General features: G+C 49.2%; 2 protein-coding genes across 4 annotated transcripts in view; one reads left to right on the forward strand and one right to left on the reverse strand.

The window, feature by feature from the left end:
* Positions 1-608: 608 nt before the first annotated feature.
* ITGAE (integrin subunit alpha E) overlaps positions 609-27,441 on the reverse strand; it is an 83,506-nt gene continuing 56,673 nt past the window's right edge. The window contains exons 20-31 of one of the 3 annotated variants that reach the window (XM_054459282.2): positions 25,604-25,677; positions 20,551-20,683; positions 18,057-18,155; positions 16,792-16,871; positions 15,136-15,213; positions 13,770-13,833; positions 13,584-13,691; positions 9,636-9,692; positions 9,236-9,331; positions 6,286-6,381; positions 2,665-2,775; positions 609-923 (exon numbers count right to left, since the gene is read on the reverse strand). In XM_054459282.2, coding sequence (XP_054315257.2) covers positions 828-923; positions 2,665-2,775; positions 6,286-6,381; positions 9,236-9,331; positions 9,636-9,692; positions 13,584-13,691; positions 13,770-13,833; positions 15,136-15,213; positions 16,792-16,871; positions 18,057-18,155; positions 20,551-20,683; positions 25,604-25,677 — 1,092 coding nt within the window. In that variant the 3' untranslated portion in view covers positions 609-827. The remainder of the gene's footprint in view (positions 924-2,664; positions 2,776-6,285; positions 6,382-9,235; positions 9,332-9,635; positions 9,693-13,583; positions 13,692-13,769; positions 13,834-15,135; positions 15,214-16,791; positions 16,872-18,056; positions 18,156-20,550; positions 20,684-25,603; positions 25,678-27,441) is intronic. The other 2 variants (XM_063655743.1, XM_063655744.1) reach the window with 2 other exon arrangements.
* HASPIN (histone H3 associated protein kinase) lies at positions 9,696-13,722 on the forward strand. Its single transcript, XM_054459284.2, has one exon. It carries the CDS (start codon positions 9,884-9,886, stop codon positions 12,278-12,280), a length of 2,397 nt encoding a protein of 798 aa, XP_054315259.2. The 5' UTR covers positions 9,696-9,883; the 3' UTR covers positions 12,281-13,722.

Consider the following 27,441-nt stretch of genomic DNA (forward strand, 5'->3'; position numbering starts at 1 on the left):
CGGGTTCACACCATTCTCCTGCCTCAGCCTCCCAAGTAGCTGGGACTACAGGCACCCGCCACCGCGCCTGGCTAATTTTTTTTATTTTTTAGTAGAGACAGGGTTTCACCGTGTTAGCCAGGATGGTCTCCATCTCCTGACCTGGTGATCCACCCGCCTCGGCCTCCCAGAGTGCTGAGATTACAGGTGTGAGCCACCGCGCCCCACTTGTTTTTTTTTTTCTTTTTGAGATGGAGTCTCACTCTGTTGCCAGGCTGGAGTGCAGTGGCACGATCTTGGCTCACTGCAACCTCCCCCTCCCAGGTTCAAATGATTCTCCTGCCTCAGCCTCCCGAGTAGCTGGGACTACAGGCACATGCCACCATGCCCAGCTAATTTTCGTATTTTTAGTAGAGATGGGGTTTCACCATGTTGGCCAGGATGGTCTCGATCTCTTGACCTTGTGATCTGCCTGCCTCAGCCTCCCAAAGTGCTGGGATTACAGGTGTGAGCCATCACGCCTGGCCACAATCTATCATTTTTTAAAAATAAGAATGAAAACTTGCCCTATCAGACAAAATGTACTGCAAATCATAAGTAATACTGTATTTCCAGATTAAAGGCACTACTGCAAAGAAAAGTGTAAATTTATTTAATACCAAATGTTTCCTAAGTTTACTTTTTGCACAATGCACAGACACTTTTGGGACAATGTATGGTTAAAAACTAATATTCTACAAACAGCTCAATGCTGCTCTAGATCATCCTTAAGGAAAAAGTAATCCAAAGGATGCTGGGTCTCCAAGTCCCAGGACTGGCTGATAGCCTCTCCCAGTGGATAGCAGGTCCTAATTCTCTTCTTCGAGCAGATTCTCTGATTTCAGCTGGGACTTCCTGATGCTCTCCAAGTTCAGTTGTTGATATTTTCTTTTAAAAAAGCCACACTGAAACAAAGGAAGGAAAAGTCCAGTTACAGGCCAAAGATAGCCATCTGTTTCAGAAAACCAGCATTCTGGCTGTTGCCTAAATAGCCCCTATATTCCTCTGCTTCTCATACTTACTACTCCCTTCTCCTACCTTCCTCTGAATCTCTCCTGGATAGTCCAATCCTTCAAGACCTCTGGTGCTCATCCCTCAATCAGAACTGACTCCACCTTCCTCTGAACCCCGCTCTCCCGAGCAGTTGAAACTTTTTAACTTATTTTGCAAAGCATGATAATTTCGGCTGTACTGGATCTAATCTTATTTATGCAAAAATACTTAGTATAGCCTATGATGCTGAAGATAGAAGGAGATCAAGTACAGCTTCCTACATCAAGCTCATCATCTAGTAAGAAAAAGAGATAATTACAATACAGTGTGATGACTGCCATTTGGAAGGGTTTCTAGAAGGGAGCTCACAGCAAACGCACAGAAGCCAGCACAGAGGACTCAGGAGTCTCTAGACCGCTTTCAGGGAAGACAGTGAGCGAAGTGAGCAGTCACGGAGGGCATTCCTAACAAGAGAAGCAGCCTACGCGTACGCAGAGGCACGAACCTATTTAGGGAATAGTCTGACTTGTTGGGAGAAAAAAGCAAGGCCAGGTGCTTATGCCTGTAACCCCAGCACTTCAGGAGGCCAAGATGAGAAGATCGCTTGAGCCCCAGAGTTTGAGACCAGCCTGGGTATAGGGAGACCTCATCTCCACAAAATTAAAATTAAAAAATTAGCTGGGTGTGGTGGCATGCACCTGAGTAACAGTCCCAGTTACTCAGGAGACTAAGATGGGAGGATCACCTGAGCCTAGGAGCGCGAGGCTGCAATGAGCCCTTAACTGCGCCACTGAGCTCCAGCTTGGGGGACAAAGACCCTGTTTTTTATTTTAAAAAAAGAGACTGGGAGTGGTGGTTCAGGCCTGTAATCCCAGAACTTTGGGAGGCCGAGGAGGGAGGATCACAAGGTCAGGAGTTCAAGACCAGCCTGGCCAATATGGTGAAACCCCATCTCTACTAAAAATACAAAACGATTAGCCAGGCATGGTGGCACATTCCTGTAATCCCAGCTACTCAGGAGGCTGAAGCAGGAGAATCTCTTGAACCCGGGGTCAGGGCGGGGGGATGGGGAGGTTGCAGTCAGCTGAGATCGCACCACCGCACTCCAGCCTGGGCGAAAGAGCAGAACTCCGTCTCAAAAAAAAAAAAAAAAAAGGCAACACTTAAGGGCAGAGAGGGGTAGCGGACAGAGAGGAGAGGATCTTAAATAGCAGTAGAAGAGTCTGCACATTAAGACAGGGGAAGGCAAGGAAAAGATTTCAACAGGGGAACGACAGTCACATCTGTTTTAAGGCCTTACCGTTAAGGCCTCTTCCAACTAAGTTACAAATGCTGGCCCAGGGTTGACCTTCCAGGCCCTATTGAACTCACAGGTAGCCGAACATAACAGGAGTAAGTTCTGGGCCTTGAGAATAGGGAGGTACCAAAGAAATACATATGAAATCACTCTTTATTACTCAATTAGAGTTTTCTCTTTTCAGACAGAGACTGTTTTACTCATTTGTCTAAATGGGGGTGTGCAGTTGAAGGAGAAAAAAGAGGCCACGAGCCCAGGGCAGCTGCTCTAAGTCAGAGGTTGGCTGTCCTAAGGAGTTCTGTGCCCAAAATCAGAGCCCAGTCTTCCCTCACCGTGATGCCATGAGTAGAACTGACCTTGAACAGGATGACCAGAATCACAATCAACACCAGAAGTCCACCAATGCTGCCTTTAATGATGATAGGCAAAGAATGGTACTTCTCATCTTTCAGGAAGACGACAGTGATCTAGACAAGACAAAGAGATCGCCCAATCAATCAGGTGAAGCAAATGAGGAAAAAATCCTCCATGTTATTTTAAGGAGCAAAATACGAGGACTTGGCAACATCCCATGTATTCATCAAAGCTGATGACAGTAAAGCAAAAAGCTAAATATTCCCTGATGCAGCATTTTAGATCATCTGAAACTATCCAATCATCCAAATACTTCGGAAGAAACTATTCTGGCCCCTTATCTAGAAGGGCTAGGTCTGTCAGGAGATTGCGACCTTCTGTTAAAGATGCTCTGACAGCTTGAAAGAGGGTCCCACGGAATCCGGTCTCAACACAGGACTGCGAGGCTGTCACGCCGCTACACTGCTCTATGTCCCTGAGCCCCATGCCTATTCTCTTTAAAATGATGACTTCCTTTAAATGATCTCCAAGTCCTTTCCAACTCCGTTCTGACGGCTCTTTTTGATCTTGCACAGACCCCTAAAGGCTTTGGTAATATATTTTCCCCACATAAAATATGACAAAAGTACTGGTCTTCTCCTCACCAGACTAAAGAATGTGTATTACCTAAGGGACACAATAAATGCAAAATTATATCCGTGTGTACTACTTGTAGAGCTCAGCTATTAGAAGTCATCCTCAGGTTTTGTTTTCCAAAGGCTCTCCCAATTTCGGGAGTCTAATCTCTCTTCTGGCAGGGCTCAGCTAGAAAGTTCAGGGGATGTGCTTCCTGAGACCCAGGTGTGGCCCTTCCAAGCTGTGGCCAGAGCAAGTTCCCAGGACTTAGGTGGGGCCAGAGAGCCAACAAGACTTCTCTGCCTGCCCAGAGCAGCCCTTCCCGTGTATGTTTAAGCACCAGGGTCAGGGGTGCTTTGGAGAGGTTTCTGTATGGGGTGAAGGGCTGGACAAACTTACCTTTAAGGCCTCTTCCAATTAAGTTATAAATGCTGGTTGACCTAAAGTTGACCTTCCAGGTCCTTTTTAGCTCATAGGTAGCTGAACTTAATAGGAGTGAAGTCCTAGGCTTTGAGAATAGGGAGGTACCATAGCAACAAAGAGGGAGGAAGAACAGAAAGAGGGCTGGAATACTCTTCTATAGGAGAAGGAGGGGGACTCAAGACCTTGGATTTGGGAAGTGAAAGTCCCAAGGTGACTCTGGAAACAGGCCAGATTTGAGGAGAAGAAATGTCCCTATTTCTCAAAGCCACCTCCCTTTATCTTCTTCTAAACCCACAGATTCCCCAAAAGTGCCCCGAAGATGCCCAGGTAGAGGTTAAGGGAGAAGCAGGGCACCGGGTACTACTGTTTGCAGCAAACACGGACGCTGGCCTGCCCAGGGGCCCCTCTCTCCTTTTGGATTCTATTCAGGAATCATGGTTGGTCTCAGGTGATCATGACACAGCTATTCGCCTTTGCCAGTGACTGACATGAGATTCAGATCACACTAATAAGATGTAAGGGGATGTCTCCTGGGAGCTTTTGGAAACTGTTTCATCCCTGAAAAGGGAAGGCACATGAAGAAAAATCCAAAATCCTTTTGCTACTGACTTCTTGCTTCCTGTATGTATGCTGCCATGTGAAAACACAGCATTTGGAGATGTGGCAACTTTGTGCTGGCCATGAAGGGACACATACCCCACACGGCAGAGTACAAGGACGAAAGAAGCCAGGCCGTCGCCCCAGGCCGGCCTCCCTCACTGGATAAACAGCGTATGCCCTTATGCTGCATGAGCTGGATTTTCCCTTTCTTGTGGCTGAAATGCATTTGGATAGTTTGTTTATACTCATAGAGTCACTGTAAGTCAGGGGCTTATTGTCAGGAACTACTTAATACTTTGCTTAGGATATTGGATTTAAAGAAAGGAATTTTGGGGAATCCATGCTATAGAAATAAAAGTATCAGTAAGTAAGAGGGGGAAATATATAAATTTAAAATGTGCATATAAGAAACTTAATAGTAACTCCTCCCTGCTGGGGGCAAGGGAAGGGAGAAGTGAAGGAACCATTATTTTTCATTTGGTACCATTCTCTGTATGGCTTGGATTTTCTTGCTATTACTTCTATTTGTTAAAATCTGGGCAGTGCAATAATGGGGCACTTCTATTTCTTCCCTTTTCTGTATTTTCCATTTCCTTCTATTTTCTGTATTAGAAATACACTACTTAGCCGGGCACGGTGGCTCACGCCTGTAATCCCAGCACTTTGGGAGGTCAAGGTGGGCAGATCACCTGAAGTCAGGAGTTCGAGACCAGCCTGGCCAACATGGTGAAACACTGTCTCTATTTTAAAAAAATTAATAAATTAGCCGGGCATGGTGGTGGGCACCTGTAATCCCAGCTACTTGGGAGGCTGAGGAAGGAGAATCACTTGAACTGGGGAGGCGGAGGTTGCAGTGAGCCGAGATGGCACCACTGGACTCCAGCCTGGGAGACAGAGTGAGATTCTTCCTCAAAAAAAAAAAAAAAAGAAAGAAAAGAAAAAGAAATACACTACTTAAAAATAAAAGGAAATGTTATATTGGCATGTCTAGAGAATTGCTCCTTTCTCCTCCTCCAGGGAGGAAAACAGAGGACCTTATATTTAGCAATCCAGCATCTCTCTCCTGACATTCCCTCTAGCAGAGAATCATGCCTAACTAAAGAGCTCAGACCTCACAGATAGATCACCTCTGAAGCCATGTCCAGGCAAGGGTCAACAAGAATGAAAACACAGGGTAACACACAAAGCATTCAGTCCACAAATCACAGGCATCAGTCTGACTTCTAGTCATACTTTTGCTAAAAGAATTCCAAGAGTTCCAGTATCTAGTCTAAATCTTATAAAAGATTTATGCATTCCTGAGTACTGTTTAATACTATAACTAAACACTGATAGAGCACACTAAGACAATTACTGTATACAAAAAACAATTTCTCACTTAGGTAATTTATTTTTATTTATTTATTTATTTATTTATTTGAGACTGAGTCTCGCTCTATCACTGAGGCTGGAGTGGAGTGGTGTGATCTTGGCTCACTGCAACCTCTACCTCCCAGGTTCTAGCGATTCTCGTGCCTCAGCCTCCCAAGTAGGTGGGATTACAGGCACCGACCATCATGCCCAGCTAATTTTTGTATTTTTAGTAGAGACAGGGTTTCTCCATGTTGGCCAGGCTGGTGTTGAACTCCTGACCTCAAGTGATCCACCCGCCTCGGCCTCCCAAAGTGCTAGGATTACAGGCGTGAGCTACTGGTGCCCGGCTGCAAAAATTTTTTTTTTTTTTAATCAATCCACTTTCAAATCAAAGTATATACTGCAGATTCCAGCCCAGTTATTTCAACTCAGAACTCCTCAGCGTAGGCCTCTTAATTGGCTTATTTCATAAGAAGCTGACTCACTCAAGGTCACAAAGACAGTGACGGCAGAGCCAAGATCAGAAGTGTTAAGGATGATAACAGGAAGAGGGCAACAGAATGTCTGCGGAGGCGCTCAAAGGTTAGGCACAATTTTCCTTGGGCACTACTCAGAAGCCAGCCAGGAATTACCTTAGTTCTGTGGTTCTCCGCATTCAGTCCCTCATATAGAGATTTATTGAAAGATATTTCACCAAAGATCTGCAGTTCAGTTACATCTTTTAGTAACTAGAAGATGGGGAAAGGAAGGAGGGAAACAAAACATATTTTAGACATGAACTCACTGTGTTTGAACGGCCTTCACTACCTTTCCCTTTAAAGGTATTCCTGGGCTTAGTTAATGGCCCTAACGTACACAACACTATATAAAGTTACCCAAACAAGACATCTGCAGTTATTCTTCAACTTCCTTTTTTTTTTTTTGAGATGGAGTTTCGCTCTTTCGCCCAGGCTGGAGTGAAGTGGTGCGATCTTGGCTCACTGCAACCTCCACCCCGCCAGGTTCAAGTGATTCTCCTGCCTTAGCCTCCCGAGTAGCTGGGATTATGGGCATGTGCCACCACGCCTGGCTAATTTTTGTATTTTTAGTAGAGATGGGGTTTTGCCATGTTGGCCAGGCTTGTCTCAAACTCCTGACCTCAGGTGATCTACCCACCTCGGCCTCCCAAAGTGCTGGGATTACAGGCGTGAGCCACCGCGCCTGGCCTTTCCTTCAACTTCTTTTCCCTTGTGCCATCCAAAGTCAGTTCTTGACTGACTGACATATTTTTGAGACAGGATCTCACTCTGTCACCCATGCTAGAGTGCAATGGCATGATCATGGGTCACCGTAGCCTCAACCTTCCAGGCTCAAGTGATCCTCCTACCTCAGTCTCCCAAGTAGCTGGGACCACAGGCGCACCCCACCACACTGGGCTAATTTTTGTATTTTTTGGAGAGAGAGGTTTTTACCATGTTGCCCAGGCTGGTCTCAAACTCCTGGGCTCAAGCAATCCACCCACCTTAGCCTCTCACAATGCTGAGATTACAGGCATGAGCCACCGCACCCAGTTTATTCATTTTATTTAACGTAAGAGTTTCTTCCTTTTTTTTTTTTTTTGGAGAGAAGGTCTCACTCTGTTACCTGGGCTGGAATGCAGTGGCTCAGTCATAGCTCACTGAAGCTTCAAATTCCTGGGCTCAAACGATCCTCCTGCCTCAGCCTCCCAAGTAGCTGGGACTACAGGCATGAGCCACCACGCCTGGCTAATTTATTTATTTAATTTTTTTAAGAGATGGGGTCTCACTATGCTGCCCAGGCTGATCTTGAACTCCCGGCCTCAAGCAATCCTCCTGCCTCAGCCTCCCAAAGTGCTGGGATTACAGACGTGAGTCACCACACTCACAATTCTTTTTAATTCTTTCTTGTACCTGTCCCTTTCATTTCCACCCCCATTACTACTTCTTCAGTTGAGACCTCACGAATGTCACCTGGATCACTGCAAGGCATTAAACTTGATCACTTGATCACTAGTTTCCACTTCAGAATAAATGATCAGGGAAGGCCTCTCTAAGAAAATAACACGTGTGGCCGGGCGTGGTGGCTCACACCTGTAATCTCAGCACTTCGGGAGGCCGAGGCGGGTGGATCACCTGAGGTCGGGAGTTCAAGACCAGCCTGACCAACATGATAAAACCCCATCTCTACTAAAAATACAAAATTAGCCGGGTGTGGTGGCTCACGCCTGTAATCCCAGCACTTTGGGAGGCCAAGGCGGGCGGATCACCTGAGGTCAGGAGTTCAAGACCAGCCTGACCAACATGGAGAAACCCCATCTCTACTAAAAATACAAAACTAGCCGGGTATGGTGGCGCATACCTGTAATCCCAGCTACTTGGGAGGCTGAGGCAGGAGAATCGCTTGAACCTGGGAGGCGGAGGTTGCAGTGAGCCGAGATCGTGCCATTGCACAACAAGAGCGAAACTCTGTCTTCAAAGAAAAAGAAAAGAAAAGAACACCTAGATCGGGCACAGTAGCTCACGCCTGTAATCCCAGCACTTTGGGAGGCCGAGGCGGGTGGACCACCTGAGGTCAGGAGTTCGAGACCAGCCTGGCTAACAGGTGAAACCCCGTCTCTACTAAAAATACAAAAATTAGCTGGGCGTGGTCGCCGGCGCCTGTAATCCCAGCTACTTGGGAGGCTGAGGCAGGAGAATCGCTTGAACCCGGGAGGCGGAGGTTGCAGTGAGTAGAGATCGTGCCACTGCACTCCAGCCCGGGTGACACAGCAAGACTCCATCTAAAAAAAAAAAGAAAAAGAAAAGAACACCTGAGCTAAATTTAAGAAGAAACCACCTATGTGAGGACTTAGGGGAAGAGCAGTGTCAAGCAAAGGAACAGCGAGTACAAAGTCTTGTGGCCAGAATAATACTGTACTGGCGAGCTAGAAGAACAGGACAGAATAACCCGATTATAAAAGGCACAGTGGGAGAGAAAGGCGAGTACTAGGAGATGAAGTTGAAGAATTACGCAGAGACCAGATCAAGTAGTGCCTTGCCCTGGCCATGAAAAAAGTATGGATTTTAGTCTAAGTGTGCTCAAGCACCAGTTTGTTTGTTGTTTTTTGTTTTTAATAAGCAGGGGAGTGGCACAATCTAATATCTGCTCTTAGAAGATGGATAGCTGTTATGTGGGAATTATTTGTAGAGAACGTGGAAAAAGCAGAGGCAAGAAAAGCAGGCCGAAGGTTATTGCAACAGCCCTGGCAAGAAAGGGTAGCTTGAATTACAACGGCAGTGGAAATGGAGAGAAGTGAATGGATTTAGGATATATTTTGGCCCTGAAATGGCAGGGCTTGCTGCTGGAATAGACGTGGGGATGTAGGAAACGGGAGTCACAGGGAATCCCTAGAGTTCCCTGTACTGTAACTGGAATATATCTCCCTCCTGAGGGTAGCTAAGGAACGGGTTGGGACAGAGGGTTGGTTTTTTGCATCAAAAGACCTATTTTGGACATGTTATACAAAGAGGCTATTATCTCTTCTAGGGGCGATGCCCGTGAGCAACTGGATAATCAAATCTGGAGCATTTCAGTCTCAAATACCTCCTCAGAGTGATCCAAGGATATCTCTGCAGCCACGGTTACATTTTCTTTATCTGCAGCGATGACACAGCTCACTGAATGCCAATCTTCCACATGCTGGAAAAGCCAGGTCTAGTGAACATAATTCCTTTCCGTGCGGAAAGTCTGAAATGTTGAACACTTTGGACACAGAGCATCGTAAGGTCCCAGAACAGAGGGTGTGAGCAATTTCAGCGCTCACCTCGGCCCAAGCAAAGCTCCAGCGGGAGCAATTGAGACCCAGGGACGAAGCTAGGGAGGGCCTGGCAGCCCCCGGCACTGGCCGGCAGGGGTAACCCTGGAAAAACAGTCTCCTGGCCTCTCGTGTCACCCGCTTCAGGCCCTCCGCCCTCCCCTGGCCTCTCGGGACGGCCGCGTTTACCTGAACCGAACTGTAAGCACAAGCCCGCTCCTGACTCCAGGTGCACACCGTGGAGGCCTGAAACGAGAGCCATGACCGCGACGCGCTGAACAAACCAAGCCGCCAGTTTTCTGCCCCATCAGGGCCCCGGCCCTGGCGAGGTGCGCATGCGCAGGGCCGGGAGCTAGGACCCCGCGGCAGGCGGGCGCGTCCGCGTCGCACGGAAGTCTCGCGATGTTTGCGTTTGAACGTATTGGCGGGTGCCGGCCATGGCGGCTTCGCTCCCGGGACCTGGGAGCCGGCTTTTCCGCACTTATGGGGCTGCGGACGGCAGGAGACAGCGGCGGCCGGGCCGGGAAGCCGCGCAGTGGTTCCCGCCGCAGGACCGGAGGCGTTTCTTCAACAGCAGCGGCAGCAGCGACGCCAGCATCGGCGACCCCTCGCAGTCCGACGATCCTGACGATCCCGACGACCCCGACTTCCCCGGCAGCCCGGTGGGGGGGCGGCGGCGGAGGCGTCCCGGCGGCCGAGTCCCCAAGGACCGGCCCAGCCTGACCGTGACCCCAAAGCACTGGAAGCTGCGAGCTCGCCCAAGCCTAATCGTGACCCCAAGACGCATGGGGCTGCGAGCTCGGCCCCCGCAGAAGTGCAGCACACCCTGCGGCCCGCTCCGACTTCCGCCCTTCCCCAGCCGCGACTCCGGCCGCCTCAGCCCGGACCTCAGCGTGTGCGGCCAGCCCAGGGACGGCGACGAGCTGGGCACCAGTGCCTCCCTGTTCAGCTCTCTGGCCTCGCCCTGCCCCGGGTCCCCAACGCCAAGGGACAGTGTCATCTCGATCGGCACCTCCGCCTCTCTGGTTGCAGCCTCAGCCGTCCCGAGCGGCCTCCACCTCCCAGAAGTCTCCCTGGACCGAGCATCTCTCCCCTGCTCCCAGGAGGAAGCGACAGGAGGAGCCAAGGACACCAGGATGGTCCACCAAACCCGTGCCAGCCTCAGGTCAGCTCTCTTTGGCCTTATGAACTCAGGAACCCCTGAGGATTCTGAGTTTGGGGCAGATGGGAAGAATATGAGGGAGTCCTGCTGTAAAAGGAAACTGGTGGGAAATGGACCGGAGGGTCCAGGTCTGTCAAGCACAGGCAAGAGGAGGGCCACAGGCCAGGACTGTTGTCAAGAGAGAGGGCTTCAAGAGGCTGTCCGGAGAGAGCATCAGGAGGCCAGTGTTCCCAAGGGCCGCATTGTGCCAGGGGGAATAGACAGGCTGGAGAGAACTAGATCAAGCCGGAAGAGCAAACATCAGGAGGCAACGGAAACCTCTCTCCTCCATTCCCACCGCTTTAAAAAGGGCCAAAAACTGGGAAAAGATTCGTTCCCCACCCAGGACCTGACTCCTTTACAGAATGCCTGCTTTTGGACCAAAACCAGGGCTTCCTTCAGTTTCCACAAGAAGAAAATTGTGACTGATGTGTCAGAGGTTTGCAGCATCTATACCACTGCCACTTCTCTCTCTGGATCCCTCCTATCAGAATGTTCAAACCGGCCTGTCATGAACAGAACGAGTGGTGCTCCGTCCTCTTGGCACTCCTCCTCTATGTATTTGCTAAGCCCCTTAAACACTCTAAGTATTTCAAACAAAAAGGCATCTGATGCTGAAAAGGTTTATGGGGAATGCAGTCAGAAGGGTCCTGTCCCCTTTAGCCATTGCCTTCCCACAGAAAAACTGCAATGCTGTGAGAAGATTGGGGAAGGGGTGTTTGGCGAAGTGTTTCAAACAATTGCTGATCACACACCCGTAGCCATAAAAATCATTGCTATTGAAGGACCAGATTTAGTCAATGGATCCCATCAGAAAACCTTTGAGGAAATCCTGCCAGAGATCATCATCTCCAAAGAGTTGAGCCTCTTATCCGGTGAAGTGTGCAACCGCACAGAAGGCTTTATCGGGCTGAACTCAGTGCACTGTGTCCAGGGATCTTACCCTCCCTTGCTCCTCAAAGCCTGGGATCACTATAATTCAGCCAAAGGCTCTGCAAATGACCGGCCTGATTTTTTTAAAGACGACCAGCTCTTCATTGTGCTGGAATTTGAGTTTGGAGGGATTGACTTAGAGCAAATGAGAACCAAGTTGTCTTCCTTGGCTACTGCAAAGAGCATTCTACACCAGCTCACAGCCTCCCTCGCGGTGGCAGAGGCATCACTGCGCTTTGAGCACCGAGACTTACACTGGGGGAATGTGCTCTTAAAGAAAACCAGCCTCAAAGAACTCCACTACACCCTCAATGGGAAGAGCAGCACTATCCCCAGCCGTGGGGTACAAGTGAGCATCATTGACTACACCCTGTCGCGCTTGGAACGGGATGGGATTGTGGTTTTCTGTGACGTTTCCATGGATGAGGACCTGTTTACCGGTGACGGTGACTACCAGTTTGACATCTACAGGCTCATGAAGAAGGAGAATAACAACCGCTGGGGTGAATATCACCCTTATAGTAATGTGCTCTGGCTACATTACCTGACAGACAAGATTCTGAAACAAATGACCTTCAAGACTAAATGTAACACTCCTGCCATGAAGCAAATTAAGAGAAAGATCCAGGAGTTCCATAGGACAATGCTGAACTTCAGCTCTGCCACTGACTTGCTCTGCCGGCACAGTCTGTTTAAGTAAGCTAAATGTATCTTACTGCCCCAAATGAGAGGAGACTGGTCTCGAAGCCTCTGGTGCTGTTTCAACCTCCGTCCCCACAGGAGGGTGGAACTCCCATTCTCACAGGTTTCCAGTCAGCTTTTCAAACAAGAATTTTGTTTCCAAATGGAAACTGAAATATTTGTTGAAATGTTTAAATTTGCTGATAACAAACATTCTGAAAGAAGTAAACTAGCTGGGCGCAGTGGCGTGCGCCTGTAGTCCCAGCTACTCGGGAGGCTAAGGCAGGAGGATGGCTTGAGCCCAGGAGTTCATATCTAGCCTGGTCAACATAGCAAGACCCCTGTCTCTATTTTTTAAAATAAATAAACTACATGTGAAAACAAATGTTTATATTTATAAACCCTCTTTCTTTCTTTCTTTTTTTTTTAAATTTTATTGAGACAGAGTCTTGCTCTGTCACCCAGGCTAGAGTGCAGTGGCGCATCTCAGCTCACTGCAACCTCCGCCTCCCGGGTTCAAGCGATTCTCCTACCTCAGCCTCCCGAGTAGCTGGGATTGCAGGCGTACACCACCATGCCCGGCTAATTGTATTTTTTTAGTAGAGATGGGGTTTCACCATGTTGGCCAGGCTGGTCTCGAACTCCTCACCTTGTGATCCACCCACCTCGGCATCCCAAAGTGCTGGGTGATTACAGGAGTGAGCCATGGCACCCGACCTATAAGCCCTCTTTCTAACTGTCAGCAGAGTCCTTTCTGTAAATTCCTTTCCATTTTTTGAGCCTTAACACTTATGTAGTCTGAGCAAAAAAAAAAAAAAAAGCAAAAAAAAAATGCCCAGGCTTCAGCTGTCATACTGAGCAGAGCCTGTTGCTTCAGGTATCAAGGCTAGCTTTGGGAACTAGACTACAGATGAGATAACTGAAAGCAAAGAGGCTGAGGCAAAGCAGAGACCAAAAAAGAGTCTCAGGAGAAGAAGGGAAGATAGTAAGCAACTTATAGGGGGCAGTGTAAGAAATGTCACATGTTATATCAGTCACACAGAGAAGCAGAATTTATCAATTTTCAAAGGGAAAATGTCTCTCTCTACTGACAAGGTTTTAATTTTTGCTTATTTTTCCTCAAAGGGAGGAAAACTGACAGGTTGCTTTAAGAGCTGAGTGATTGAGATTCCTTCTGAACAGGACTTCAGTAATTTACTCCTAATCTTTTCCCACGGTTAACTTGTCTTTACTCCATTTCTAGAACTCTGGTTTTTATACTTGAGAATCTGTAGTCACTCTGGAAAGAGATGTGATTGTGATAAAGAACTGCCTTTAAATACCTGAGTCCTCGTCAGGTTCTTCACTGTTGCAATCTGGAGACCTCGTAATTTGGTTGGGACACAAATTTGCAACTGGTATTCTGCTCCAAAGAGGTTTTCCCCATGTATCTGCAAATTAAAATCAGAGTAAGAAATCAAAGCTGGTCTTGCTTTGCCACCCATAGCTTTGCAATGATAAGTACTTACATGGAAGAGGAATTCTTTGTGGTGAGAAAGCCCCTGGCCCGTGTTCACGTATGTTATGGATGGTCTGCAATTGAGAGGACACGCGTCAGCCACTGAGGACGCTTTCTCCCTTTTTTGGAGACAGGGTCTCACTCTGTTGCCCAGACTAGAGTGCAGTGGAACAATCGTGGCTCAGTGTAGCCTCAACCTCCCAGGCTCAAGTGATCCTGCACCTCAGCCTGCCAAAGTGTTGGGATGACAGGCATGAGCCACTACACCCATCCCCTGCTTTTTTTTTTTTTGAGATGGAGTCTTTCTCTGTCGCCCAGGCTGGAGTGCAGTGGTGCGATCTCAGCTCACTGCAACCTCCGCCTCCTGGGTTCAAGTGATTCTCCTGCCTCAGCCCCCCGAGTAGCTGAGATTACAGACGCCTGCCACCACACCTGGCTAATTTTCATATTTTTAGTAGAGACGGGGTTTTGCCATGTTAGCCAGGCTGGTCTTGAACTCCTGACCTCAGGTGATCCACCCACCTCGGCCTCCCAAAGTGCTGGGATGACAGGCGTGAGCCACCGCGCCCAGCCTTCTCTTTTTGAATGAACTTGACTGCTTCCAACTGAATATATTAGGACAGAGGGCACCAGACCTTTACCAGGAATGAGGCCGGGTACGGTGGTTCACGCCTGTCATCCCAGCACTTTGGGAGGCCGAGGCGGGCGGATCACCTGAGGCCAGGAGTTCAAGACCAGCCTGGCCAACATGGTGAAATCCCTGTCTCTACTAAAAATTTTTTAAAAATTAGCTGGGCCTGGTGGTGTCCACCTGTAGTCTCAACTACTCGGGAGGCTGAGGCAGGAGAATCGCTTGAACCTGGGCGGCAGAGGTTGCAGTGAGCCAAGATCGCACCACTGCACTCCAGCCTGGGCAACAGAGTGAGACTTTGTCTCAATTAAAAAAAAAAAAGGGAATAAAAGCTGAATGTCAAAATGTAAAGTGGTCGTAGTGCAGTTGGGGTGAGGTGGAATATTTGAATTCTGTACCGTTGGGCTAGTTCATTTTCTAATTATCCCTCAATTGGCCTTACTCATCCCCTCCTTACTTTCCAGTTCCACAGCTGCCTTCTTCCCTCCACAGCGTCATATTAATTCCCTTTTGTAGCAAAACTAATTGGCAACACACCTCCTTTGATGACCACAGTGGGGTTTCTGTGACCCAAATGTTAGTACCCTAGAGATCAATATCAGAGTCTGGGTTCTAAGCAGGCTCCTCTCAGAAGGACAGTGTCCACATTCATCCTGACCACCAGCTCCATCTACAAAAGAGAAAGCCCAAAGCTGTCCCCTGGGCGATGGAGTCACACTGCTGCTGGCCCCTTGGGAGTACTTACTTGGAGAGAACTGCAACGAAGGCATGCCTGAATTGAAGGGTGTGGGTCTCGTTGGCCAAAGACCGTCTTTCATTGGAACTAGGAATAAGAGTGTTAGTTCACAGCACACCTGCTTTGTACATAGCAAGTGCTTCTTAAAAAGTGCCTCGCTCTGTTGCCCAGGCTGGAGTGCAGTGGTGCCATCTCAGCTCACTGCAACCTCCGCCCCCCGGGTTCAAGCAATTCTCATGCCTCAGCCTCTTGAGTACCTGGAATTACAGGCGTGTGCCACCATGCCCGGTTAATTTTTGTATTTTTAGTAGAGACAGGGTTTCACCATGTTGGCCAGGCTGGTCTCAAACTCCTGACCTCAAGTGATCTGCCTGCCTTGGCCTCCCAAAGTGCTGGGATTACAGGCGTGAGCCACTGCACCCGGCCTATTTTTTTTTTTTTTTTTTAAGTTCCAGGGTACATATGCAGGATGTGCAGGTTTGTTACATAGGTGAATGTGTGCCATGGTGCTTTGCTGCACCTGTCAACCCAGCACATAGTTACTAAGCCCAGCACGCATTAGCTATTCTTCCTGAAGCTCTCCCTCCCCCTGCCCCTCCCATAGTCCCCAGTGTGTGCTGTTCCCCTCCCTGTGTCCATGTGTTCTCACTGCATAACAGGTGCTTCTGCACCTGGCTCCCCAGGGTCACTGGGAGTCAGATAAGAAAAGGCTCTCAGAGGCCGGGCACGGTGGCTCACGCCTGTAATCCCAGTACTTTGGGAGGCCAAGGCTGGTGGATCATGAGGTCAGGAGTTCAAAACCAGCTTGGCCAAGATGGTGAAACCCAGTCTCTACTAAAACTACAAAAATTAGCTGGGCGTGGTGGTGGGCGCCTGTAATCCCAGCTACTCGGGAGGCTGAGGCAGAGAATTGCTTGAACCCGGGAGACAGAGGTTGCAGTAAGCCGAGATCATGCCACTGCACTACAGCCTGGGAGACAGAGCGAGACTCTTATCTCAAAAAAAAATAATAATAAATAAATAAATAAAAGGCTTTCAGAGATAAGCAACTGGAGTTCAGAATTGTCTCTAGAAGACCACACTTAGAAGAATACTGGTTTTAAAAGGGCTTCTCAGCCTCCACACTATTGACATTTTGGGCCAGTTAGTTCTTGGTTGTGGGGGCTGTCCTGTTGTGGGGGCTGCTCTGCGTGATGTTTGGCAGTATTCCTGCCCTCTACCCACCAGATATGCTACTGAACACCCCCTCCCCAAGTCATGGCAATCAGAACAGGCACGGCCTCTGGTGGGCAGAATCACCTCCCTTTCAGAACTCTTCCCAGCAGCAGTCCCCACCTTACCCCCAACCATAGAGGTCTTGCAGATAACAGAGCTATCCCAAGCTATTCCAAAGCTGAGTGAACCAGAACCAGAACTCCAAGGCTCATTCCACCAGACTGTACCACAGTTTTACTTTGTGTGTGAACAAAAGAACATTTTCATTATCTCTGGTAACAAGAAGAGAAAGTCGAGTCCCTGCAGGGAAACAGATGCCTTCTGTGGGCTCACTGGGGTTTCCTTTCTCCCTGGGCAGTAAGGGGGCCGTTCCTCTCACAGCGTGCACGTGGCAGGGAGATGTCTTCCAGGGTCATAGCCTGACTCTGCTGTGACCCAGGCAGTACTTACTTGGTGACGGTCACAGTGATGTCCGCTGTCCTGTTTGGAAAGGCATTCTCCTCTAGCTGCCAAACGACTGAAACATGAGCCTATTTTAAAGGGGGAAAAAATGGTCAGTTGATTCTCTCTATGCCACTCACAGTTCAGACTGCTAGCTACTTGTGGAACAGACCAAGGAGACGATTCCTCAGATTTTCACATTCCTCACATTTTTGTAACACAGCATGTTTCCTTTCCTTTTCTTTCTTTTTTTTTTTTTTTGAGACAGAGTCTCGTTCCGTCACTCAGGATGGAGTGCAGTGGCATGATCTCGGCTCACTGCAACCTCCACCTCCCGTGTCCACGCCATTCTCCTGCCTCAGCCTCCCAAGTAGCTGGGATTACAGCCACATGCCACCACGCCCGGCTAATTTTTGTATTCTTAGTAGAGATGGGGTTTCACCATGTTGGCCAGGCTGGTCTCCAACTCCTGACCTCAAATGATCCACCCACCTCGGCCTCCCAAAGTGCTGGGATTAGAGGCGTGAGCCACTGCACCCGGCCCCGTTATTTCATTTAAGCCTCAAATACAAATATGGAGTAAGCAGGGCAGGCGGCCTCATTACCCTTCTACAGTTGAAGAAGCCACTTCAGAGATTTCCCACAGCATAGAGATGATGAGTGACAGCTCAGGGTTAATAACTTTTGGTCTTGGCCGGGCATGGTGGCTCATGCCTGTCATCCCAGCACTTTGGGAGGTCGAGGCAGGCAGATCACTTGAGGACAGGAGTTTGAGACCAGCCTGGCCAACATGGTGAAACCCCATCTCTACCAAAAATATTTAAAAAATTAGCCAGGTGTAGTGCTGCACGCCTGTAATCCCAGCTACTCAGGAGGCTGAGGAAGGAGAATCACTTGAACCCGGGAGGCGGAGGTTGCAGTGAGCTGAGACCATGCCCCTGCACTCCAGCCTGGGTGACAGAATGAAACTCCATCTCAAAAACAAACAAACAAACAAACAAACAAAACTTGTCTGACACGCCCTCCATACTACCCACAACTCCTCTGCTTCACCGAGGTGAGCAGGCAGTTCATCTAGGGCTGTGTACTGGAAAGCTCTCGTCCCCATCACCCCCTACTTTCAGAGCCAACTTAGCCACTGTTAAGCACTGCTGAGGACTGACTGTAGTCAAGCAAAGTGCAAAGCTGGAACCGAGAGATTCAAATGAGACTAAGATGCAGAAGACGCCAACCGCAGGGTGGTGAGAAGAGCAAATCAGTCCAAACCAACTCACAGATGACCTCTTGAGGACGGGGTGACCAATCCTGCAGTTTATGATCAGGACAGAAGCAACCGGCTGAGGGTCATCACACTGAATGTTTGGAGAGGGAGGCTGTTAACAGAGCAGATGACATTCTCTTAAAGAGCCAAACAAAACAAAACAAAAACGTGGTTTCCTCACAGCAATTCAGCAAACATTCACTAATTTTTCTGCCTGTCAGACACCCTGCCGGGAGCTAAAGAAATAAAGTCCGCTTCGTCTCTGTCTTCCTTACAAGCCGGACAGGCGGAGTCAGCAGTAGATCCCTGAGGAATTTCAATACAAGGTCTAAGGGGTGCTTCCGTGAGGGAGCTGCAGAGAACAGCAGTGGAGAAATATGAATTCCAACTCGGAGGAATTCGTAAGGTCTTCCTGGGGAAGGAGGCATTTGAGCTGGGCCTTGCACTGATGCAAACATAACCCACAGCCTGGCTGGAAGGCCGGCACACACCAGCAATGCCACATAGCCACCAGGGCTCCCCACTCAGACCCCCGAGGGGCAGGTGATGACTGCAGTGAGTTTTCTTAATTCTCCCAGGGACGGTCCATCCCTAGTTCCCCTCTAGATGCCTAGGAGATTGTTTTTTGTTTTTGTTTTTGTTTTTTGAGATGGAGTTTTGCTCTTTCGCCCAGGCTGGAGTGAAGTGGCACAATCTCAGCTCACTGCAACCTCCACCTCCAGGGTTCAAGCAATTCTCCTGCCTCAGTCTCTCGAGTAGCTAGGATTATAGGTGCCTGCCACCACGCCCGGCTAATTTTTTGTATTTTTAATAGAAACAGGGTTTTACCATGTTAGCCAGGCTGGTCTCGAACTCCTGACCTCAAGTGATCCACCCACTTCAGCCTCCCAAAGTGATGGGATTACAGGCGTGAGCCACCATGCCCAGCCTAGGAGATTGCTTCATTCATATAATGGATACTGTCCTAGCCCAAATAGCCTAAGATGACCGGGGACAAATCTACAGTCCAACAAATTCAAGTTTATTAACTCACTGCAATGAGGAAAACTACACTTTGATTTTGTTTGTTGGTTTTTGAGACAGAGTCCTGCTCTGTCGCCCAGGCTGGAGTGCAGTGGCGCAATCTCGGTTCACTCCAATCTCTACCTCCGGGTTCAAGTGATTCTCATGCCTCAGCCTCCCGAGTAGCTGGGATTACAGACGCCTGCCACCACACCTGGCTAATTTTTGTATTTTTAGTAGAGACAGGGTTTTGCCATGTTGGCCAGGCTAGTCTCGAACTCCTGACCTCAGGTGATCCACCCATCTCAGCCTCTCAAAGTGCTGGGATTACAGGCGTGAGCCACTGTGCCCGGCCAAAAACTACACTGTTGTGTGTATCACTGAACAATGGAAAAGGTGGTTATTAAAGGACTCCAGGGAAGGGTGGAGTTCAGATGAAATGTAAATAAAGTCATGTTTTGATGCTAAAGCAGGGCTGTGTGTCAAGGAGTCAGTCAACATCAGGCCAGCCTGTGAATCAGACCCAGGGCCCACTTCCTTGGAAACCATTACTAGAGAGTAGAAAGTTTGAAGTAGACCCAGAGCCCTCTTCTTTGGAAACCATTAATAGAGAGAAAGTTGACAGACACTGTATCTGAAGCTCTCTACCTCAGGTGGAAACAGACTCTTCTCTTGGTCAAAATGACTTACACTCTCCAGGCAAGAGTGATAGGGGTTCATAATTACTGACGTAACTACTTTAAACAGCAAAGTTTTCTTTTTTTTTTTTTTTTTTTTTGAGACAGAGTCTTGCCCTGTCGCCCAGGCTGGAGTGCAGTGGTGCAATCTCAGCTCACTGCAAGCTCCACCTCCCAGGTTCACGCCATTCTCCTGCCTCAGCCTCCCCAGTAGCTGGGACTACAGGCACCCGCCACCGTGCCCGGCTAATTTTTTTGTGTTTTTAGTAGAGACAGGGTTTCACTGTATTAGCCAGGATGGTCTCCATCTCCTGACCTCGTGATCCGCCCACCTCGGCCTCCCAAAGTGCTGGGATTACAGGCGTGAGCCACTGTGCCCGGCCCAAAGTTTTCTCATCTGTGATTTTAGAGAACAAAATTTCTCAGTGTGGTGATACTTGTCAGCCACAGGGTGTCCTCGGGAAACAGACTGTTTCCTAGTATCTGTGTCTGTATCCAGCCTGGGGAATGGCAGGGCAGATTTTCACTTTCCCCAGTCTAAGCTAATTTTTACTTTCTCAGTGTCTTAGGGCATTAGAGCTCGCTTCTCTCTCAGAACCCTGGTGAAGAGAGGCTGCACACAGGGAGGGTGATAGTGCAGCAGAATATGGTGCCTTGGGAGGCATGGAGCCAGACTGGCGGGGATTTATCTAGTTATTAACCATCTATTGGTTGGACCAGGAGGAGGCTGGAGGCAGGGGTGCCAGTGGGGGGGTCGCCACGGAAAAGCAGGCATGCAACGAGGGAGGGGCGTGAGGGACCTGTTTCCACGGTCACCGTCACAGTTACCTTTTGCATCCTCTTAAACTGCAGGTTTCTGGGGTAATTCAAGGCCATGCTTGTCAGGTAGGAATCTTCCCCGGAGTTAGTTAGGTTAATGTTCAGGGTCAGCTCCTTTGTGAGACCCACCACCAATTCCTGCCTGCACAGGGTACAGATAAAAATGTTACAGTTTATTTCATCTGTAAAAACTTCAATGCAATAAAATAGCACATTCACCGAGGCTAGAGCGTGGGTGCTGTGGCGCAATGATCACAGCTCACTGCAGCCTCCACTTCCTGGGCTCAAGTGATCCTCCCACCTCAGCCTCCCAAGTAGCTGGGACTACAGGTGTTTACCACCATGCCCAGCTAATATTTTTTTCATTTTTATTTTTTTGAGCTGGAGTTTCACTCTTGTTGCCCAGGCTGGAGTGCAATGGCATGATCTCAGCTCACTGCAACCTCCACCTCCCAGGTTCAAGCAATTCTCCTGTCTCAGCCTCCCGAGTAGCTGGGATTACAGGCATGCGCCACTATGCCTGGCTAATTTTGTATTTTTATTAGGGACGGGGTTTCTCCACGTTGGTCAGGCTGGTCTCGAACTCCTGACCTCAGGTGATCCGCCTGCCTCGGCCTCCCAAAGTGCTGGGATTACAGGCGTGAGCCACCCAGCCTGGCCGATGTGCGGCTAATTTTTGTATTTTTTGTAGAGACAGGGTCTCGCCATGTGGAGGCGGGTCTTGAACTCCTGGGCTCAAGTGATCCACCTGCCTTGGCCTCCCACAGTGCTAGGATTACAGGTGTAAGCCACCGCACACAGCCCAGAATAGCACCTTCTTAAGTAACTTCTTAGATGAGTTGCCTAGGGAATACATTTAGCTTAGACATTTTTCCTCTCAACATAAGCAAACAGCTGGACTGCCACACCCATCTCAGTTGTTGCATGAGATGACGATAATAGCTGCCGTCTATTTAGCTCTTACCATGTACCAAGGACTGTGTCTCACACGCTCAACCCTCATAGTAACCCTGTGAAATAGTACAGCTACTCTCCATTTTATAGAAGAGGAAACAGAAGCCAAGACAGGCTAATTACCTGTCATCCCAGCACTTTGGGAGGCCGAGGCAGGTAGATCACCTGAGGTCAGGAGTTTGAGACCAGCCTGGCCAACATGGCGAAAACCCGTCTCTACTAAAAATACAAAAACTGGCTGGGCGCGGTGGCTCACGCCTGTAATCCCAGCACTTTGGGAGGCTGAGGCGGGTGGATCATAAGGTCAGGAGTTCAAGACCAGCCTGGCCAACATGGTGAAACCCCATCTCTACTAAAAATACAAAAATTAGCCAGGTATGGTGGCAGGTGCCTGTAATCCCAGCTACTCAGGAGGCTGAGGCAGAGAATTGCTTGAACCCGGGAGGGGGAGGTTGCAGAGGGCCAAGATCGCACCACTATACTCCAGCCTGGGTGACAGGATGAGACTCCATCTTAAAAAAAAAAAAAAAAAAAAAATTAGCCAGGCGTGGTGCGGGCACTTGTAATCCCAGCTATTCAGGAGGCTGACGCAGGAGACTTGCTTGAACCCGGGAGGCAGAGGTTGCGGTGAGCTGAGATCGCACCATTGCACTCCAGCCTGGGCAACAAGAGTGAAACTCTGTCTCAAAAAAAAAAACAAAAGGCTAATTAAATGCCTGGAGTCTAGCAGCCTCCAAAGAGTTGAGAGAATTGTACCCAAATCCTCTTTCTACCAGCAATCCACTGTGACCCTAGGTGAGGTACTCTATGACACAAATTCATCCATGCCACAATATATATGGGGCACTGCTGTGCACTGGAGAACAGTGTACATAAGACATACTGTCCCACCCCTTTTCTTGGCCTCAGCTTCCTACCCACAAAATCATTCAGACCCTTCCCATTAAAAGGCTGTGGTTTAAGACAGGAGTCCATGTGGCCTGGAAAAGAGGGTCCTGGGGATGTGTGAAAGGCTCCTCCAGAACGCTGAGGTATCACGGGGACCCAGAGTGCAGAACCACTCTCAGTAGCTGAGATCGACAGAAAAACATATTAGCAATACCAAGAAAACTGTTTTCCATCTGAAATGGCCAAAGATGAGATGTGCAGATCTAGGAAGTAATGTGACGTGTGTTTTGTTCCCATTGTTTGGTTTTGGTTTGGTTTTTATCCCAGCTGAGAAGAGGATGGATTGACTGGAGGGAGAAACAGGAAGCAGAGACAGAACCTGCTGTCTCCACCCGAGAGATGATACATGCCTGAAATAAGGAAACAGTAGTGGACGGCTGGACACGGTGGTTCACGCCTGTAATCCCAGCACTTTGGGAGGTGAGGCAGGTGGATCACTTGAGGCCAAGAGTTCAAGACCAGCCTGGCCAACATGGTAAAACCGTGTCTCTACTAAAAATACAAAAATTAGCTGAGTGTGGTTGTGTGCGCCTGTGATCCCAGCTACACAGGAGGCTGAGGCAGGAGAAGCACTTGAAGCCAGGAGGCGGAGGTTGCAGTGAACCGAGATCACGCCACTGCACTCCTGCCTGGGTGACAGAGTGAGACCCTGTCTCAAAAAAAAAAAAAAAAAAAAAAAGACAACAGTAGTGGAGAAGGAAAGAAGTCAGAGACAGTAAAGCAAATGAAATGAAAAAGAGGCAGAGGAGGGGGCACAGAGGAGTCATGGGCAAGTTCTGAGTTTCTAGCTCAGGTGGCTGAGTGGTGCCATTGACTGAGGGAGGTAACACGGGAGGAAGACCCAAGGGTGAAAGAAGATGCGTTCAGTCGGGGACATGACAAGAGGTGCATATAGGATAACAAAGCAGAGATGCTGACATGTCAGCTGGACACACCATCCTAGAGCTCAGGCGTGAGAGCTCAGTGTCATCAGAATATTTAACAGCGTTGCCTAATCTGAGGCCTAGGGACCGTCTCAGAGGGCCCGGAATGCCAACATTCATGTATGCACATGTGATCTTCTAAGGAGAGGGGTCTGTAGTCTTCATTAGATTCTTTTGGGGATCTATGTCCTCAGAAACGTCAAAAACCACTGAGACAGCTGGACACCGACGACCAGGCTCACTAGCGTTTTTGAAAGAGAAGCGTTTGCTTGCTATGTACACTAGGGGGCGATGTAGGGCAAGCCGCGCGTGCTGTATCTCTGCTACCCCAGTAGCTGGCTGGGAGGTTGGTTCTTGGCTGTAATTAATTCCCTGCTGGAAACAGCTGTGCCTGCTTGTTAGGCTGGATTCCAGAGCATTTGAAAGTCTTCAACTGGTCCTGCAAATGTCTATGAAAGGGCTGACCAGGACTTGGGGAACTGCGTTCTTCCCCATATACGGCAACTCCGGCCAGCTGGCCATCAGAATCACAATACATACACAGCACCAGTCGCCAGGGACGGCTTGTTTGTTTTGTTTTGTTTTGTTCTCCCCCGCTCCCCTCCCCAGCCCATATGGAGTCTTGCTGGAGTGCAGTGGTGCAATCTCGGCTCTCTGCACCCTCTGCCTCCCGAGTTTGAGCGATTCTCCTGCCTCAGCCTCCCCAGTAGCTGGGATTACAGGCGCCCACCAGCACGCCCAGCTAATTTTTGTATTTTTAGTAGAGATGGGGTTTCACCATGTTGACCAGGCTTGTCTCAAACACCTGACCTCGTGATCCGCCTACCTCTGCCTCCCAAAGTGCTGGGATTACAGGCATGAGCCACCGCGCCCGGCCTGGGAGGGCATTCTAAGAGCACTACATGTCTAAACCCAAACTCATGTGCTTGGCAACACCGTCATTCTGGAATTCAGTGTGGTCCAATAGAACGTCTGCAGTGATGGAGACAGGCGGTATCTGTGCTGCCCAACACCACCAGCCACAGGCGGCCACTGCGTCTTTGAAGTGTGGCTAATGTGACTGAGGATGAAACAAATGTTTCATTGTGTTTAATTTTAACTCATGTACATGTAAACAGCTAAGTGTGGCTGGTGTGTTGGACAGTGCAGTGTCGCATGCTGGGGCTGTGGGCCTCTTTCCTCCCTCCGCCTCCACTCTGTCAGCGCGTGCTATGGGCTGTCACTTTAAACCGTTACCCCGTCATGGCCCAGCCCCCATTGCCTCTCACCTGAGTGGTTACCAAGGGAGCAAGTGCCGCCCCTGCGTCCACCTTTGTTCCTACACTCTCTTCTCAGCTCAGCAGCAAGAAGGATCCTGCTAAGCTGCATGAGCGTGTCACTCCTCTGACTTCCCAGCTCACAGCAAAAGCCCTTCTGAGGGTTTAAGAAGCCCCATGGCCTCCTCCCCCTCCCTTCCCTTCCCTCATTACTGCCCACCCCACTCCACTGCAGCCACTAGGTCCTCAGCCTGCCCCCCACCCGCCAGGCAGGCTCCCAACCCAGGGTACCTGCAGCTGCTCTTCCCGTAGACACCCATCCACATAGCTCGTTCCTCTACCTCCTCCAGCGTGTGCCAAAGTGTCATCCTCTCTGACCACCCCATTGAAAACTTCAGCATCAGCCGCCACCCAGCACTCCCTCCTACCTTCCCTGTGTCTTCAACGTTCATCTCATCAACATAGAATTTACCTACTTACCATCTTCTCCCGCTAAGAGCACCAGGAGGGCAGGGATTTTTGTCTGTGTTGTTCACAGAGGTATCCCCAGCACCTAGAGTGCTTGGCACAAAGTAGATGGTCCAGAAATATTTGATTGATTAGTCAATTTGGCCAAGAGGTGGGCCAGGAAAGAGGTTACCTCTAACTGAGGTAGAGGTCAGCCTGGCTGCGAAGAACGCTGGGTTCTGAATATAGCATTGTCCGGGATGTCAAGAGACCCAGGTTCCAGTCCACCAAATGTCCTATGCAGGGCCCTCGGGGACTGAGTCTGCTTCCTAATCTAGAAAGTGGGAAGACAGATCTCTGTCTTGCCTCCCTCCTGGGGTAGCTGAGGACATATTGAGATAATAAGTGCAGAAGCCATTTGTGGGCCACGGGGAGAGCGGAAGGGGGTGTGCAGGGCGTCCTAATGAAGGAATTGCCCGGGCAAGCGTTCGGGAGAAGGTTAATCGAGGAAACTGACGGCTGCGTCCAACTCACTGAGAGACGGCGGTGGCCAGCTGTAATTCTGCAACACAAAACAGCTTATCCTTGCAGGCCTTCTCATAGGGCAGCTGTAACCAGACAGAGAGTCCCGATCAGCCCAGGCCCCGCCTTCCCCAGCAGCCCTGCCTGCCTCCGGCTCTTCTCCTTATAGGACGTTTAGGGCTGTGCCTCCTGCTCACCCTGAGAAGTGCAGTTACAGGGAGGTGAGGGGTGCAGGCTGGGATTATCCCTGAAGAGCAGGGACTGTGACATTCCTGGGTGACATTCCTGGATCTGTCCTATAACATGGGCACACTGTGACCCAGTCCTCTGGCCAAGGTAAAAAGTGGGGTGACCTTCATGGAATGTTAGGGGTGCCCATGACATTTACATCATGCGAATTAAGCAGCAACACACAACTTTGCGCATTTAGGGAGCAGACACCTATGCGAAAAGAAGCCTCCTTAGTCTTTTCTGATGTAGGCAGAACAGCCCGGGCAGGAATTGGAGATACCTAGCCAAATATTGTCAAGGTCCAGGCCTTGGAGGTTCTCTTCCTCATGGCTAGTCATCTGTTTGTTTGTTTGTTTGTTTGTTTTCAGATGGCGTCTCACTCTGTTGTCCGGGCTGGAATGCAATGGCGCGATCTCGGCTCACTGCAACCTCCGCCTCCCGGGTTCAAGCGATTCTCCTGCCTCAGCCTCCCAAGTGGCTGGGATTACAGGCATGTGCCACCACACCCAGCTAATTTTGCATTTTTATTAGAGAAAGGGTTTCACCATGTTGACCTGGTTGGTCTCAAACTCTTGACCTCAGGTCATCCACCCGCCTTGGCCTTCCAAAGTTTTGGGATTACAGGTGTGAGCCACCATGCCCGGCCTAGCTAGTTGTCTCTGTAAGCTAACTATTTCCCTTGCCTACACATAACCGACTAATTCTGAAAGCCACATTTCAAAAGGCCTCATGGAGGTTGAAAAGCTCCAGTTCATGTTTTTAAAAATTCCAGTGTTCTAAAGTAGCTGGGTCTGTTTTTGTATTATGAAGGAAGGCAGCCAGTTCCTCGGCTGGAGAGCCTCTGCACTTTGCACTTCTCTCCCAGCGGCCACCTCGGCAGCTGTCTGCAGGTCTGTTCCCATGGTCTAGGGTGGGAATGAGAGCCCAGGGCTTGAAAGGAAACTTTCTACTTCCTGCGGAAGGGGGATGCCATTTGCAGAAGTCAAAGCGTGGCGCTCTCTCTAAGTGGGTCAACAGTTTCATGCAGGGTTTTTTGTTGTATTTTTAATATAGCCACGTAGCCTGATCTCTTCCACCCAGCCCCGGTGAAAGAGAATGGGGTTAAGTCAGCTAAACTCCCAGCTAGAACGCACTCTCTGGTAACACCGATGTGCCTAACACCACATGATTTTTCCTCACCCATTTTATACAGGGAATAACTTTTTAAAAATCTCTTTGCCATAGCATAATAGTCATCACTGGTTAAGGAAAGACACATAAAGAGATGTGAAGCAGGATACAATCGCAAGGCATCTCACCATAAAATGAGATGTGCTTATTAATGACACAGGCAAACAGCACTAGGAATGAACGAATCCACATTAGGTGCCTCCTGAGATGGTGTAATGAGAAGGATACAACTTTACTTCTGTGATATTCCTACCAAAAATGTATAACCTGCCCGGGCGCGGTGGCTCACATCTGTAATCCCAGCACTTTGGGAGGCCGAGGCGGGTGGATCACCTGAGGTCAGGAGTTCGAGACCAGTCTGGCTAACATAGTGAAACCCCGTCTCTACCAAAAGTACAAAAATTAGCCGAGCATGGTGATACATGCCTGTAATCCCAGCTACTCAGGAG

This window comes from Pongo pygmaeus, chromosome 19 (genome assembly GCF_028885625.2).
Source record: "Pongo pygmaeus isolate AG05252 chromosome 19, NHGRI_mPonPyg2-v2.0_pri, whole genome shotgun sequence".
NCBI classification, from domain to species: Eukaryota; Metazoa; Chordata; class Mammalia; order Primates; family Hominidae; genus Pongo; species Pongo pygmaeus.

Coding starts and splice junctions, on each gene's coding strand:
- HASPIN (XM_054459284.2), top strand. CDS start 9,884: ATGGCGGCTTCGCTCCCGGGACCTGGGAGCCGGCTTTTCCGCACTTAT.